Raw genomic sequence first — 15,758 nt, 5'->3', positions numbered from 1 at the left:
CCCCCAGCTAACAGACAATTAGCTGCCATAGAGCCACAACATAGTTCCAGGGGGGGTATTGTAACGGCAGGAATGTTGTTAGTACTCTAATATTAGTCAGATTTCTTGGCACCCTCAGAGAACGAGAGAGGAGAACGAGTGAACAAATAACACAAATAGAGGATGGGAGCTGTCGGTCTGGGGACTGGCCTCTGAGGCTATTAGTAAGTCTATCTGTGTGATAAACCACCAGGGGCTCATATCTGAATGAATACAGGCAGATGCTAAGTGGTGGGATACATGGAGCAGCATATAATGGAACGTTAAGTGGTGGAATGAGTCTTAGAGAATGCTCGGTGAGGCATGTGTTGCTTGTGACAAACACAGACAACAGGGATGTGTTCAAATAAGCTTTGGCATCAACATCTGAGCCTTTGAATGGAGGGCCTAGTGAAGAGGACTTGGCCAAAAAAAGAGACTGGCTTTTACTCTAAATGTATTAACAATTTGATATGGTCATTTGTGACATGATATGACACGATTATACTTACATCACAATACTGGTGTATGAAGAGTATTGTACTGTATTGCATTAGTACAGTACCAACTTTGGTTGGAAACATTTCACAATCTATTAGGCTGCTCTTGTGTGCAGGGCCGGATTAAGAATTATGGTGCGTGGTAAAATTGACTGTTGAAGAAAAAGGCCCTTTAGAATAAAGCCATAATAACATTTGCAGTGTGGCATAGGCTACAGTTGAGCAGAGGCGTTTTTAGGATTTCCACAAATGGGGAACATTTGTTAGCAGGGTCCCCCTAAAGACATTATTACCTGAATCTTTTTTAATACCACACAAATGACTGAAATCAATCTGGTCTTGAATTCAAACAACAATAGCCCAGGCCAATGAAGCGACACACAGATTGTACAATATTAGGAGGCAATATATATATACAGTGCATTCGGAAAGTAGTCAGACCCCTTGACTTTTTCCACATTTTATTACGTTACAGCCTTATTCGAAAATGGATTAAAATGTTTTTTTGCCTCATCAATCTAAACACAATACCCCATGATAAAAAAGCAAAAACAAGTTTTTAGAAATGTTTGCATATTTATTAAAAATATAAAACTGAAATATCACATTAACATATGTATTCAGACCCTTTAATCAGTACTTTGTTGAAGCACCTTTGGCAGCAATAAAAGCCTCAAGTCTTCTTGGGTATGATGCTACAAGCATGGCACACCTGTATTTGGCGAGTTTCTTCCATTCTTCTCTGCAGATCCTCTCAAGCTCTGTCAGGTTGGATGGGGAGTGTCGCTGCACAGCTATTTTCAGGCCTCTACAGAGATGTTCAATCAGTTTCAAGTCTGGGCTCTGGCTGGGCCACTCAAGGACATTCAGAGACTTGTACTTGAAGCCACTCCTACGTTGTCTTGGCTGTGTGCTTAGGGTCGTTGTCCTGTTAGAAGGTGAACCTTCACCCCAGTCTGAGGTCCTGAGTGTGCTGGAGCAGGTTTTCATCAAGGATCTCTCTGTACTTTGCTCCGTTCATCTTTCCCTCGATCCTGACTAGTCTCCCAGTCCCTGCCGCTGAAAAACATCCCCACAACATGATGCTGCCACCACCATCCTTCACCGTAGGAATGGTGCCAGGTTTCCTCTGGACGTGACGCTTGGCATTCAGGCCAAATAGTTCAATCTTGGTTTCATCAGACCAGAGAATCTTGTTTCTCATGGTCTGAGAGTCTTTAGGTGACCTTTGGCAAATTCCAAGCGGGCTGTCATGTGCCTTTTCCTGAGGGGTGGCTTCCATCTGGCCACTCTACCATAAAGGCCTGATTGGTGGAGCGCTGCAGAGATGGTTGTCCTTCTGGAACTCTGGAGCTCTGTCAAAGTGACCATCGGGTTCTTGGTCACCTCCCTGACGAAGGCCCTTCTCCCCCGATTGCTCAGTTTGGCAGTGCAGCAGGAAGAGTCTTGGTGGTTCCAAACTTCTTCCATTTAAGAATGATGGAGGCCACTGTGTTCTTGGGGACCTTTAATGCTGCAGAAATGTTTTGGTACCCTTCCCCAGATCTGTGCCTCGACATAATCCTGGCTCGGAGCTCTACAGACAATTCCTTGGCTTGGTTTTTGCTCTGACATGCACTGTCAACTGTGGGACCTTAAATAGACAGGTGTGTGCTTTTACAAATCATGTCCAATCAATTAAATTTACCACAGGTGGACTCCAATCAAGTTGTAGAAACATCTCAAGGATCATCAATGGAAACAGGATGCACCTGAGCTTAATTTCGAGTCTCACAGCAAAGGGTCTGAATACTTATGTAAATTAGGTATTTCTGGTTTTTAATACATTTTCAAAAATTCTAAAAACCTGTTTTTGCTTTTTCATTATGGGGTATTGTGTGTAGATTGATGAGGATTTTTTATTTATTTAATCAATTTGAGAATAAGGCTGTAACATAACAAAATGTGGAAAAAGGGAAGGGGTCTGAATACTTTCCGAATGCACTGTATATTTTATAGGCTACAGTAGGCTACTAAATACAATTTCCAGTGGCACACTGACTCAACTAATGATGAAGATGAAGCCATAGGCTACTACTCACAGTGATGGCCGGTGCGCTTCTCTGGACAATAGCCTATCTCAAGATGACAGCCACAGAGATAAAGGAGAGGGAACACTGGAGTGTACAGCACAGCACTGAACAGATACAGTTACAGTACATACTCCATAACAGAGTACACTCTCGACCAACAAGGAGAGGTAGGAAGAGGATGATACAAAATATCAAAAGAAAAGTGAATAAAAACAATGGACCGAAAGATTGAAAACAAATCAAATGGAACAATAGAAAATGAACATAAAGAAACTACACCATTGGCTAAGGAACAGAGCCGACCAGGGAAGCTCGTCATGATGTTCCTCAACACAGTTCTGGTGGTTGTGACAGACCTTTGGGCTGGACTGCTTGGTAGTGCCATATTCAGACACCATTTTCACCTCTTGTTGTGGTTCTGTTTGGACCAGTATTATGGAGATTCAATGGGCATGAGCATGATATAGAATATTGGAGAGAGTAGATACAGTGAGGGAAAAAAGTATTTGATCCCCTGCTGATTTTGTACGTTTGCCCACTGACAAAGACATGATCAGTCTATAATTTTAATGGTAGGTTTATTTGAACAGTGAGAGACAGAATAACAACAAAAAAATCCAGAAAAACGCATGTCAAAAATGTTATAAATTGATTTGCATTTTAATGAGGGAAATAAGTATTTGACCCCTCTGCAAAACATGACTTAGTACTTGGTGGCAAAACCCTTGTTGGCAATCACAGAGGTCAGATGTTTCTTGTAGTTGGCCACCAGGTTTGCACACATCTCAGGAGGGATTTTGTCCCACTCCTCTTTGCAGATCTTCTCCAAGTCATTAAGGTTTCGAGCTTGATGTTTGGCAACTCGAACCTTCAGCTCCCTCCACAGATTTTCTATGGGATTAAGGTCTGGAGACTGGCTAGGCCACTCCAGGACCTTAATGTGCTTCTTCTTGAGCCACTCCATTGTTGCCTTGGCCGTGTGTTTTGGGTCATTGTCATGCTGGAATACCCATCCACGACCCATTTTCAAAGCCCTGGCTGAGGGAAGGAGGTTCTCACCCAAGATTTGACGGTACATGGCGCCGTCCATCGTCCCTTTGATGCGGTGAAGTTGTCCTGTCCCCTTAGCAGAAAAACACGCCCAAAGCATAATGTTTCCACCTTCATGTTTGACGGTGGGGATGGTGTTCTTGGGGTCATAGGCAGCATTCCTCCTCCTCCAAACACGGCAAGTTGAGTTGATGCCAAAGAGCTCGATTTTGGTCTCATCTGACCACAACACTTTCACCCAGTTCTCCTCTGAATCATTCAGATGTTCATTGGCAAACTTCAGACGGGCATGTATATGTGCTTTCTTGAGCAGGGGGACCTTGCGGGCGCTGCAGGATTTCAGTCCTTCACGGCGTAGTGTGTTACCAATTGTTTTCTTGGTGACTATGGTCCTAGCTGCCTTGAGATCATTGACAAGATCCTCCCGTGTAGTTCTGGGCTGATTCCTCATCGTTCTCATGATCATTGCAACTCCACGAGGTGAGATCTTGCATGGAGCCCCAGGCCGAGGGAGATTGACAGTTATTTTGTGTTTCTTCCATTTGCGAATAATCACACCAACTGTTGTCACCTTCTCACCAAGCTGCTTGGCGATGGTCTTGTAGCCCATTCCAGCCTTGTGTAGGTCTACAATCTTGTCCCTGACATCCTTGGAGAGCTCTTTGGTCTTGGCCATGGTGGAGAGTTTGGAATCTGATTGATTGATTGCTTCTGTGGACAGGTGTCTTTTATACAGGTAACAAACTGAGATTAGGAGCACTACCTTTAAGAGTGTGCTCCTAATCTCAGCTCGTTACCTGTATAAAAGACACCTGGGAGCCAGAAATCTTTCTGATTGAGAGGGGGTCAAATACTTATTTCCCTCATTAAAACGCAAATCAATTTATAACATTTTTGACATGCGTTTTTCTGGATTTTGTTGTTGTTATTCTGTCTCTCACTGTTCAAATAAACCTACCATTAAAATTATAGACTGATCATTTTTTTGTCAGTGGGTAAACGTACAAAATCAGCAGGGGATCAAATACTTTTTTCCCTCACTGTAAAAGTTACATTCTTTCTCTCTTATTGTTGGTTTGTGATAATGAATGTATTGTTTATGCTACCTGACTTCACACAGATAATATTCACCCAGTATCCATACCATCTAGTTCTGTCCTGAGCTTTATAGCCATCTTACATTTACTGTATAAGTCTGCTTTGAATTCTCTCTCAGGATGTCCCTGTGATCGTGCTGGGGTTGGGCCTGTGTCTTCACAGGCTCCTTCATCTTCCTCTTCTCCATCCGTTGATCCCCCTCTCTCTCCCTTCGCCACCTCCCACGGATAGCTGTCATGGGAGCGCTGTGGTGATGCTGTCACCATCTCCTGACTCTGCTGGAGAACGCAACAGGTAGCTGCTACAAGCCCATGCCTGCTAGCCCAGATGGGGGCCTGAATCTGGGCCAGGGAGCCAGTGTCACAGGGCAGTCCTTACTCTTGCTCCATGAGGGCGAGAGCAAGGCCTCCTGCCTGAAATCGGGCATGCTGTGGCGAGGCTGGGAGGTCTCAGAGGACACCCTCCTCCTCTGCCTCTGCTGCCTGCTCCTGGCCGAGGAGACTGCCATATTGGGGCCCTACCTGGCCCTGGGAGGGCCCCATGGGGCCTGCTCTTCCTGCTCTGTCTCCCCCTGCTGGGCCTGTGGCTGTTCATGCTGCTCTGTCTGCTGGCTCACTTACCACAGTTCCCCTCCCAGCTGCTGGGGGGAGCTCTAGGCTGTCTGGGCTGGAGGGGGCTGTAGCAGGGCTTGTAACGCTGCAAACAAGCTGGTGCTGGCCTTGGTGGCCTGGAGAGGGACTTCTCACCCCCACTCAGAGAGCAGTGAGAGAGATGTCCATGACGTGTGGAGGCACCGACCAAAGGATTGATGTCTTTGGATAAGAATGGATGACACTCCACAGCAAAAAAGGCTCTGCTTGATATTTTATAAAAACTGTAATAGTTATAATTTTTGTTCGTGCTTTTCTGGTGCTTTATATTCAATGGGATAACTCCTAACACCAAGACGATTGAATTGGATGATAACAGGAACCACATGATGTACACATGATGTACATTACAACATGATTGAGTAAAATCTCAAACTTTTCACATCATGTTTCCTAAGCAAAATATTAAAATACTTTCAAATCTCACCTTGATGCAAAAAAGCACAACTCACTTCATGTTATGTCAGTTATCACTGCTTTATTTTGAAATCTGAATAAAAATGATTGTGTAATACAGCAGGGTTATTTTTTATCATTGATGAATAATGAAAACGTTTTTAAATGAACTGTCTAAAGTATTCAGTTACCCAACAATCAATGAACATGTTACACTACACGATTTGTATCATAACCAGTGAATGGTTGAGTAGGAGTATGTGTGTATTGCTGTCTCCAGTGCACATACGACAGTCAGTTGATCAGTAGATGAGGGCTTTACAGTCCCCTCTGGGCTTCTTGATCTTGTCATAGTTCTTGTTGATGATGTCCAACAGCACGGCCTGGTGAGTGGGTGACAGAAATAGCAGGGTAATTACATCACTGAAAGTATTTCATCATCATCACTTACACCATCCTTTCATGACAACAAGGGCATCAAACAGTGGAAGATGTCAGGGTAGGTAAGTACAATGCAAATAGCAGGAGAGGCATTGTAAATTATTGACTCAATCAATTTGTTCACTTGTTAACAGGGTTTGGTTTCCGATGACAACTTGAGGTCTCTTTGAGGTTAATACTTCTTCACACTGGTAAAGGTTATTCAACTTAGGGTTGAACATTATGGGGATGCTGAGCACTTGATCTCTAATGAAGGGAAAAAATGAATGATACATAAGGCATCTTGGCTTACATAAGTGTTGCGGATCTCCAGAACCACGATGCGCAGCTCACAGTACTGGTACTGGTCCAGCTCATGCACCAGCTGCCTGTAGTCTCCCTTGAGGTATAAGTACACGCAATATGGTTAACACACACACACCATCGAAAGTGAGCACATGCATGTACATGCACACACACACAAAACACAGAGGGATACTAACCACGTGTGGCTCTTTTGAGGCCTTGTCAACAGCATCCCCTCTCTCACTGTAGTACCTGACAACATATCACGAATAATGAAGGTGTGTGTTAGTCACATTAACACATTGATTACATAACTAATTAGACAGTATGTAGGTAAAGAGTAATTACACAACTAATTGTAATGATTTGATATTTTGGTCTAAGTCTCTTACTTTGAGATCTGTGTCTGGAATCCCTCGATCTTTGTGCGAGTATTGGTCAACAATTCAAACACTTTTTCCTGTGGAACAACATTCATGAACATAGGCCTATAAAGGTAACAAACATAATATAACTGAGGTATGACTATAATATATATCAATGTATAACAGATATGACAATAATATCTTATTATTCTCAGAAAGTCATAAGACTGACCTGAACAGCTACCCCAAAGTTGTTCCCATCTTCAATTTTGGGAATCTGAAGTTGCACCCACATTGACACCTGCCAGAGCAAGAGATTATAGTATTTATGTATTTCTCTACACACTTACCTTACAATTCACATGCCTTCTCACCTATTTAGCAATAGAGATGTGCTAGTGAATCTTAGATGTAAAATAACAGTTTGGCCAATACAGAGTAATAGAGACAAAGGGCTGACTGACGGTGTTGAGTTTCTCCTTCAGTATCTGGATCTGAGGCTTGATCTCCTTCAGAAGACTTTCCACTCTCTCGTTGCAAGGGATTGGACCACAAGAAGGCCCTAGGGAGAAACACCATGAGAAAATCCAAAGTAGGATGAAGCTATCCCAATGCACTGATCTAAGATTTGATTTGTGTGTCCCCTCTAATGGTTAAAAGGTAGAACCCACAATTGCTGATGCTCCAGATACTCAACTAGTCTCAAGAAGGCTAGTTTTATTAATTCTTTAATCAGCACAACAGTTTTCAGCTGTGCTAACATAATTGCAAAATGGTTTTCTAATTATCAATTAGCCTTTTAAAATGATAAACTTGGATTAGCAAACACAACGTGCCATTGGAACACAGGACTGATGGTTGCTGATAATGGGCCTCTGTAAGCCTATGTAGATATTCCATAAAAAAACAGCCGTTTCCAGCTATAATAGCCATTTACAACATTAACAATGTCTACACTGTATTTCTGATCAATTTGATGTTATTTTAATGGCCGAAAAAATTGCTTTTCTTTCGAAAACAAGGACATTTCTAAGTGACCCCAAACTTTTGAACGGTAGTGTATGTCTTGACATAGCACAAGTGGGGATATCGCTTTTCAACAGTAAAAGTGAAAAAATCTCTGGAGGACGTTTTTAAGATTAGGATTGGGGGCAATTTAACATCTAACCGTGGTGGTACATCGGTGGTATTGTGTCTTGTTTACCTGCGTCTTCATCTTCTTTCTCGACGTCCTTGTCTTTCTTACCTTCCTTTGCCTCTTTCTGACAAAAAAAGTGAAAAGAGGAATGGGGTAAAGGATTTGCAAGATTCAGCCACGTGCCCGTATGCATGGTTGATACTACTTTGAATGATTCCAATGTAATCCAAGGGGTTAATCATGATAGAATGCTGAATTAGTGAAATGTCTGGACCTCCTCTTTCTTCTTTCTCTTTGCCTCTTCTTTAGCTGGGTCTGGTATTGGGATGTCCAGAGGTGACTTCAGAGCTGCCAGGCCATCAGTGCTAAAGGATTTCTGGGGACCATTTCAAAGGGTATGAATTATAAACAAAGCATTGACAAACAGCTCGTATTTGCCTACTTACAATAGCATTGTGTCAATGTATTTGGACTGAGATCGAAAGGTGTGCTTGTGTTTTTCATGGCCTCACATCTGTCCATACCTTCAATATCATCTCCATCTCTGCAATCTTCTGAGGGAAGAATGATGTGACCAAGGTCTCTGCCTATAACGCACATGAAATACATAAGTTACCAAAGATGGACATAGTCATGATTACCATCTAAAATGTGCTTACTAGACTATCAAAATAAATATGGCAGTTACCTCTTTAGCGAGCTGAGTGCAGAAGTCATCGACCTAGGAAATTGAAACCAAAGAAATACGATGTATTTATTTTTGTAAATGAAACCGTATTCAAGTCACAGCAGCAAACCCAACTCCCACTGTCTCTACTTTACACCTGACTATCTGACTATCATAGCCGGGGTAAGGTCACCTGATGTGACCTCACCTGGCTCTTTTGTTGGTCTAATTATCAAAACGCCTTGACGATTATCAGGGCTGGTGAGTTATCTAAACACACATGATATTGGTAGGCTACAGCCATTAATTATTCTAGGTTACATTTGATAAGTTACCTGGCTTCTGTTTGTTATTACACTATTTAAATTGACAACCTACCATCTTCTTGGACTCCGGGCGAATGTCTATGGAAGTCATCTTGTGTGATGGAAATATATTTATTTGATAGTCAAAGAATACCCGTTTCAATGCAATAATAGGCAACAACTAAATAGTTGAAAGAATGCGCGATTATCCTAAATGTCTAATAGTGCACAACGCGGAAAACAGCCGCAGTTAGTCAGCACAAAAAGTGAAAATGAAAGTAAGTAAACTCGTTTCAGTGTTCCGTACTTTCCAGTTTTGAAGATCAAGATGCAGCATCGTGGAATTTGTAGTTTATTATGGCTTTAATAATCAGCAGACACTAGGCCATCCATGGAATGAGTTTGAGCAATAGTAATGGCGTCTTTTTGTAGGCACTAACGCTGCCATGGCTCGTTCGCAAAAAGCCTATGGGGAAATGAAATGGAGGGCCTCTGGGCTGTTGGGGTCAGCACCTCGAATGGCACTTCGGTGCTCACACATTCTAGTGTGTAACTCTCTTGAGGTCTCTCCTACACAAAATAACCCGCACGGGCAGTGAATCGCATAGATCACATTATACTTTGCTTGAAAAAAATAATAAATAAATAAACAAATACCTTACCATCTAACACTACACTCACAAAAAAATAAAACCACCCTACTCCACTATTTAAATCTATTTAGTCCTACCTCAGGCCAACAACCTGAAAGGATGGGACACCACCACTAAACACACCCTGTAACTCTTCTGATGTCAAGTCTCGCACACCCAAATACCTCTCTGCAGCTGCCACCACAACCGCAATTTTCTGCGACTTACGTTCCATCCCTGCAGTACAGTTGATAACCATTGCTATAAATGCTAAAAATCCAATCTTACTGAAACATATATCACTTGTTGACCTATCCCTCTGTACTGGTACAGATTTACTACTCACACCAATCCTCTCATGATCCCTCCCCCTTGACCCATCTTCCTCTATTTTCTTCACTGCCTCAGCATATGTCAACTTCCACACTACTCTAACCCTGGAAACCTCAACCTGCCTCTCTCGCACGGGACATTTCTGATCCCCGGCCCCATGGGCACCCCTACAATTAACACATACCACTACTTTCCCCAATGCTACACATTCCTTTGTCTCATGCCCTTCTGCACACGTCTCACACCTAGGAACCTCCCTCCTACACACTGCTGCCACATGCCCATAAGCTTCACCTGTAACAACGTAATGTATTCGGCACAAAAGCTCGTACAGGATAACTTATATATCCTAACATCACTTTGTAGGGCAAAGACTCAACATCAAAACTCAAAAGAACAGACAATGACTCTTCTGTTTCACCACTCACGCCACCCTGTCTGCGTCGCACCAAACGACGAGCATCACAAACACCGGGAGTTGGTCAACTTTTACATGTACTGCTACCCCAGTAATCACTCCTTTCAATGGCGCCCTTTTCTTGAGCGCAAAACAATTCACATCTCTTGCCCCCATTCGTTTAACGCGGAGCGCCTGCTCCCTCTGACCAGCAGAAACAAATAATTATCACCAGACCACTTCTGGTTACCCTCACCGATTCCACTCACCCAACTCTGTTTTCACCCATGCTGAAACCACAAACGGATCAGCCAAAAGGCAAGGGTCCACTTTTTCCAAAAACCTACGGTCACAGACACATCTTTATCCTGACCCTCAGTGCAAGCCTCAGGCTCCGAGAACTTCACCACACCTACATCCTCCGATATTTCGCCCTCATTCACTTCCATTTCTCCTCCTGTCTTCAGCTCACTCTGCTTATACTTTCTACCATTCTTCTTTAACAAACCATCTCCCTTTTTTCGCCATTGTTAACCGACTCAAGCTCTTCCTCCCTCTCTCTCTTAGACCTCCTCTGCCTCCCTTTTTCCCTCCATTCCTGCTACGTATTCCAAGTATACGTCTCCTTATGATAATACTGCACTTCTCCTGACATACAGTGGGGAGAACAAGTATTTGATACACTCCCGACTTTGCAGGTTTTCCTACTTACAAAGCATGTAGAGGTCTGTAATTTTTATCATAGGTACACTTCAACTGTGAGAGACAGAATCTAAAACAAAAATCCAGAAAATCACATTGTATGATTTTTAAGTAATTAATTTGCATTTTATTGCATGACATAAGTATTTGATCACCTACCAACCAGTAAGAATTCCGGCTCTCACAGACCTGTTAGTTTTTCTTTAAGAAGCCCTCCTGTTCTCCACTCATTACCTGTATTAACTGCACCTGTTTGAACTCGTTACCTGTATAAAAGACACCTGTCCACACACTCAATCAAACAGACTCCAACCTCTCCACAATGGCCAAGAGCAGAGAGCTGTGTAAGGACATCAGGGATAAAATTGTAGACCTGCATAAGGCTGGGATGGGCTACAGGACAATAGGCAAGCAGCTTGGTGAGAAGGCAACAACTGTTGGCGCAATTATTAGAAAATGGAAGAAGTTCAAGATGATGGTCAATCACCCTCGGTCTGGGGCTCCATGCAATATCTCACTTTGTGGGGCATCAATGATCATGAGGAAGGTGAGGGATCAGCCCAGAACTACACGGCAGGACCTGGTCAATGACCTGAAGAGAGCTGGGACCACAGTCTCAAAGAAAACCATTAGTAACACACTACGCCGTCATGGATTAAAATCCTGCAGCACACGCAAGGTCCCCCTGCTCAAGCCAGCGCATGTCCAGGCCCGTCTGAAGTTTGCCAATGACCATCTAGATGATCCAGAGGAGGAATGGGAGAAGGTAATGTGGTCTGATGAGACAAAAATAGAGCTTTTTGGTCTAAACTCCACTAGCCATGTTTGGAGGAAGAAGAAGGATGAGTACAACCCCAAGAACACCATCCGAACCGTGAAGCATGGAGGTGGAAACATCATTCTTTGGCGATGCTTTTCTGCAAAGGGGACAGGACGACTGCACCGTATTGAGGGGAGGATGGATGGGGCCATGTATCGCGAGATCTTGGCCAACAACCTCCTTCCCTCAGTAAGAGCATTGAAGATGGGTCGTGGCTGGGTCTTCCAGCATGACAACGACCCGAAACACACAGCCAGGGCAACTAAGGAGTGGCTCCGTAAGAAGCATCTCAAGGTCCTGGAGTGGCATAGCCAGTCTCCAGACCTGAACCCAATAGAAAATCTTTGTAGGGAGCTGAAAGTCCGTATTGCCCAGCGACAGCCCCGAAACCTGAAGGATCTGGAGAAGGTCTGTATGGAGGAGTGGGCCAAAATCCCTGCTGCAGTGTAATTGCAAACAAAGGTTTCTGTACCAAATATTAAGTTCTGCTTTTCTGATGTATCAAATACTTATGTCATGCAATAAAATGCAAATTAATTACTTAAAAATCATACAATGTGATTTTCTGGATTTTTGTTTTAGATTCCGTCTCTCACAGTTGAAGTGTACCTATGATAAAAAATGACAGACCTCTACATGCTTTGTAAGTAGGAAAACCTGCAAAATCGGCAGTGTATCAAATACTTGTTCTCCCCACTGTACATTTTGTTCTTGCCTTCTCAAGGGATGCCATTTAACCGGCTGTCACAATCTCCGTACAATCAGCACGAACCCCTCCTTTGTGGCGGACTCACTAAACACAAATGCATATTTTGTAAATAATGTCTGAGTGTTGGAGTGTGCCCCTGGCTATCCGTACATTTTAAAAACAAGAAAATTGTGCCGTCTGCTTAGCTTAATATAAGGAATTTGAAATTATTTATACTTTTACTTTTGATACTTAAGTATATTTTAGCAATTACATTTACTTTTGATACTTAAGTATATTTAAAACCAAATACTTTTAGACTTTTACTCAAGTAGTATTTTACTGGGTGACTTTCACTTTTACTTGAGCAACTTTCTATTAAGGTATCTATACTTTTATTCAAGTATGACAATTGGGTACTTTTTCCACCACTGCGAGAAACTTTTCATACATCTGGTGTACTGGCATTGGGTACAATTGCCACACTTGTAGTTGCCGGGGAAATAGGCAGGAGTCTGGTCTTGTTTGAGCTTTGACTGACATCAGATCTGACAACACTGTCCAACCTGGTCTCAGAGCATTTCGTATTATTCTGTATGTAAATCCGAGACTGTCCATTTAGTATATGTTACGTTTCGTATGGTATGTATTAATTTGGGGATGTCCATCACCCATTTCGTATGATATGTTACAAATTACAATTCGTATTGTACAGTGAACAAAAATATAAACTCAACATGCAACAATTTCAAAGGTTTTACTGAGTTACTGTTCATATAAGTAAATCAGTCAATTGAAATATATTAATTAGGCCCTACCCTACGCTATGGATTTCACATGACTGGGAATACAGATATGCATCTGTTGGTCACAGATACCTTTAAAAAAAAGGTAGGGGCTTGGATCAGAAAACCAGTCAGTATCTGGTGTGACCACCATTTGCCTCATGCAGCGCGCCACATCTCCTTCGCATAGAGTTGATCAGGCTGTTGATTGTGGCCTGTGGAATGTTGTCCCACTCCTCTTCAATGGCTGTGCGAAGTTGCTAGATATTGGCGGGAACTGGAACACGCTCTCGTACACGTCGATCCAGAGCATCCCAAACATGCTCAATGGGTGACATGTCTGGTGAGTATGCAGGCCACAGAAGAACTGGGATATTTTCAGCGTCCAGGAATTGTGTACAGATCCTTGCGACATGGGGCCATGCATTATCATGCTGAAACATGAGGTGATGGCCTCAGGATCTCATCACGGTATCTCTGTGCATTCAAATTGCCATAGATAAAATGCAATTGTGTTCGTTGTCCGTAGCTTAAGCCTGCCCATACCATAACCCCACCGCCACCATGGGGGCACTCTGTTCACAACGTTGACATCAGCAAACCACTCACCCACACGGCGCCATATATGCTGTCTGCCATCTGCCCAGTACAGTTGAAACTGGGATTCATCCGTGAAGAGCACACTTCTCCAGCGTGTCAGTGGCCATCGAAGGTGAGCAATTTCTGATAGTTTGTGCAGAAATTCTTTGGTTGTGCAAACCAACAGTTTCATCAGCTGTTCAGGTGGCTGGTCTCAGACGATCCAACAGGTGAAGAAGCCAGATGTGGAGGACCTGGACTGGCATGGTTACACTTGGTCTGCGATTGTGAGGCCGCTTGAACGTACTACCAAATTCTCTAAAACAACGTTGGAGGTGGCTTATGGTAAAGAAATGAACATTCAATTATCTGGCCACCGCTCTGGTGGACATTCCTGCAGTCAGCATGACAATTGCACGCTCTCTCAAAACTTGAGACATCTGTGGCATTGTGTTGTGTGACAAACTTCACATTTTAGAGTGGCCTTTTATTGTCCTCAGCACAAGGTGCACCTGTGTAATGATCATGCTGTTTAATCAGCTTCTTTATGTCACACCCGTCAGGTGGAAGGATTATCTTGGCAAATGATAAATGCTCACTAACAGGGACGTAAACAAATTAGTGCACAAAATGTGTGTGTATGGAACATTTCTGGGATCTTTAATTTCAGCTCATGAAACAGGGGACCAACACTTTACATGTTGCATTTATATTTTTGTTCAGTATATGTTATGAATTAGCAAAGCTTATGATATGTTACGAATTCTAGCTAGGTTGCTAACGTTAGCTAGCTCGCTAACGTTAGGGTCCCCTGTAGCTCAGTTGGTAGAGCATGGCACTTGCAACGCCAGGGTTGTGGGTTCGTTTCCCACGGGGGGTCCAGTATGAAAAATGTATGCACTCACTAAACTGTAAGTCGCTCTGGATAAGAGCGTCTGCTAAATGACTAAAATGTAAATGTAAAATGCTAGGGGTTAGGAGTTAAGGTTAGGGTTACGTTTAGGAGTTAGGTTATAGGGTTAAAGTTAGGGTTAGGGGAAGGGTTAGCTAAATGGGTTAGGGGAATTGTTAGCTAACATGCCAAGTAGTTGCAAAGTAGCTAAAAAGTAGTAAGTAGTTGAAAAGTTGCTAATTAGCTAAAACGTTAAATGGAGTGTCACGGATTTACGTACAGAATAATATGAAATGCTCTGAGACCAGGTTGCCCTGTCTTTAATGTTTTTAGCTCTACAGTAAGCACTGCAGGAGGCTGCTGAAATGTATTACCTAGAGCTGGGTCTGAGCGTAGAATATCCCAATGTTTTTGATGATGCCTAGTAGTTCTGGACTTTGCAGGGTGTAGGTAGTGACCAGTTGGATGAAGGGTCTAGCTCTAGGGCTTCTGGGCTTGCTCAGTAGTTGTGCTCTAGGAACATTTGTGAGATGGTTATAAAAAAGGGTTCTATGCTTGATTCATATATGGCACCCCTTAAGGTTCTAGAACTAAAATTGGTTCCATATAAAACCCTTTATAGGAACCCAAGGGTACCATATATGAAGCAAGCATAGAACCCCTTTTGGTTCTATTCTGAACCTTTTTTTAAAGAGTGTAGTCTACAATTGTTATTGTCTTTGAAGCCAAAAACAGGACGTGTAGGACGATTTTGGGGAAAGTAGTTCAATTGTGCTTATTTTTATACCAATACTTGAAACAAAAATTGCACTAGCCTACCAGGCATATGAATTAAAATATAAATTAGGCCTACAGCTATCAAAATCTATATTTTAATAGAAATAGAATAGCTCTTGGTTTCGAATGGTCATCAAAAAGGAGGGCTCCTCCACCGCCCAATTCCCA

At 42.8% G+C, this 15,758-nt stretch overlaps 1 protein-coding gene and 1 pseudogene across 2 annotated transcripts; one reads left to right on the top strand and one right to left on the bottom strand.

Annotated features, from left to right (window-relative positions):
• The first annotated feature begins 4,947 nt into the window (after nt 1-4,947).
• LOC311137581 (fat storage-inducing transmembrane protein 1-like) lies at nt 4,948-5,420 on the top strand (annotated as a pseudogene). Its single transcript has one exon. The product of its transcript is annotated as a fat storage-inducing transmembrane protein 1-like (transcript).
• A 426-nt stretch (nt 5,421-5,846) lies between these two features.
• On the bottom strand, nt 5,847-9,323 carry LOC311137384 (proteasome activator complex subunit 1-like). The gene is made up of 11 exons (XM_084171843.1): nt 9,059-9,323; nt 8,702-8,734; nt 8,538-8,600; nt 8,288-8,389; nt 8,080-8,137; nt 7,340-7,437; nt 7,108-7,176; nt 6,903-6,970; nt 6,708-6,762; nt 6,518-6,604; nt 5,847-6,167 (listed from the first exon to the last, which is right to left on the bottom strand). The coding sequence occupies exons 1-11, from the start codon at nt 9,095-9,097 to the stop codon at nt 6,087-6,089; spliced, it is 753 nt and encodes a 250-aa protein (XP_084027969.1). The 5' UTR covers nt 9,098-9,323; the 3' UTR covers nt 5,847-6,086.
• Nucleotides 9,324-15,758: the final 6,435 nt, after the last annotated feature.

The sequence above is a fragment of the Coregonus lavaretus genome (assembly GCF_964263955.1).
Source record: "Coregonus lavaretus genome assembly, chromosome: 2".
Lineage (NCBI taxonomy): Eukaryota > Metazoa > Chordata > Actinopteri > Salmoniformes > Salmonidae > Coregonus > Coregonus lavaretus.
The sequence above is the reverse complement of the archived record's forward strand: the minus strand, read 5'-3'. Positions and strand labels throughout refer to the sequence as shown.

Excerpts from the sequence above, each read along its gene's own strand:
- LOC311137384 (XM_084171843.1), bottom strand. The coding sequence starts at position 9,097 with ATGACTTCCATAGACATTCGCCCGGAGTCCAAGAAGATG. Across the intron at positions 8,735-9,058 it reads GCCCGGAGTCCAAGAAGATG|GTCGATGACTTCTGCACTCA; the intron begins GTAGGTTGTCAA and ends TCAATTTCCTAG. Across the intron at positions 8,601-8,701 it reads GCACTCAGCTCGCTAAAGAG|GCAGAGACCTTGGTCACATC; the intron begins GTAACTGCCATA and ends TGTGCGTTATAG.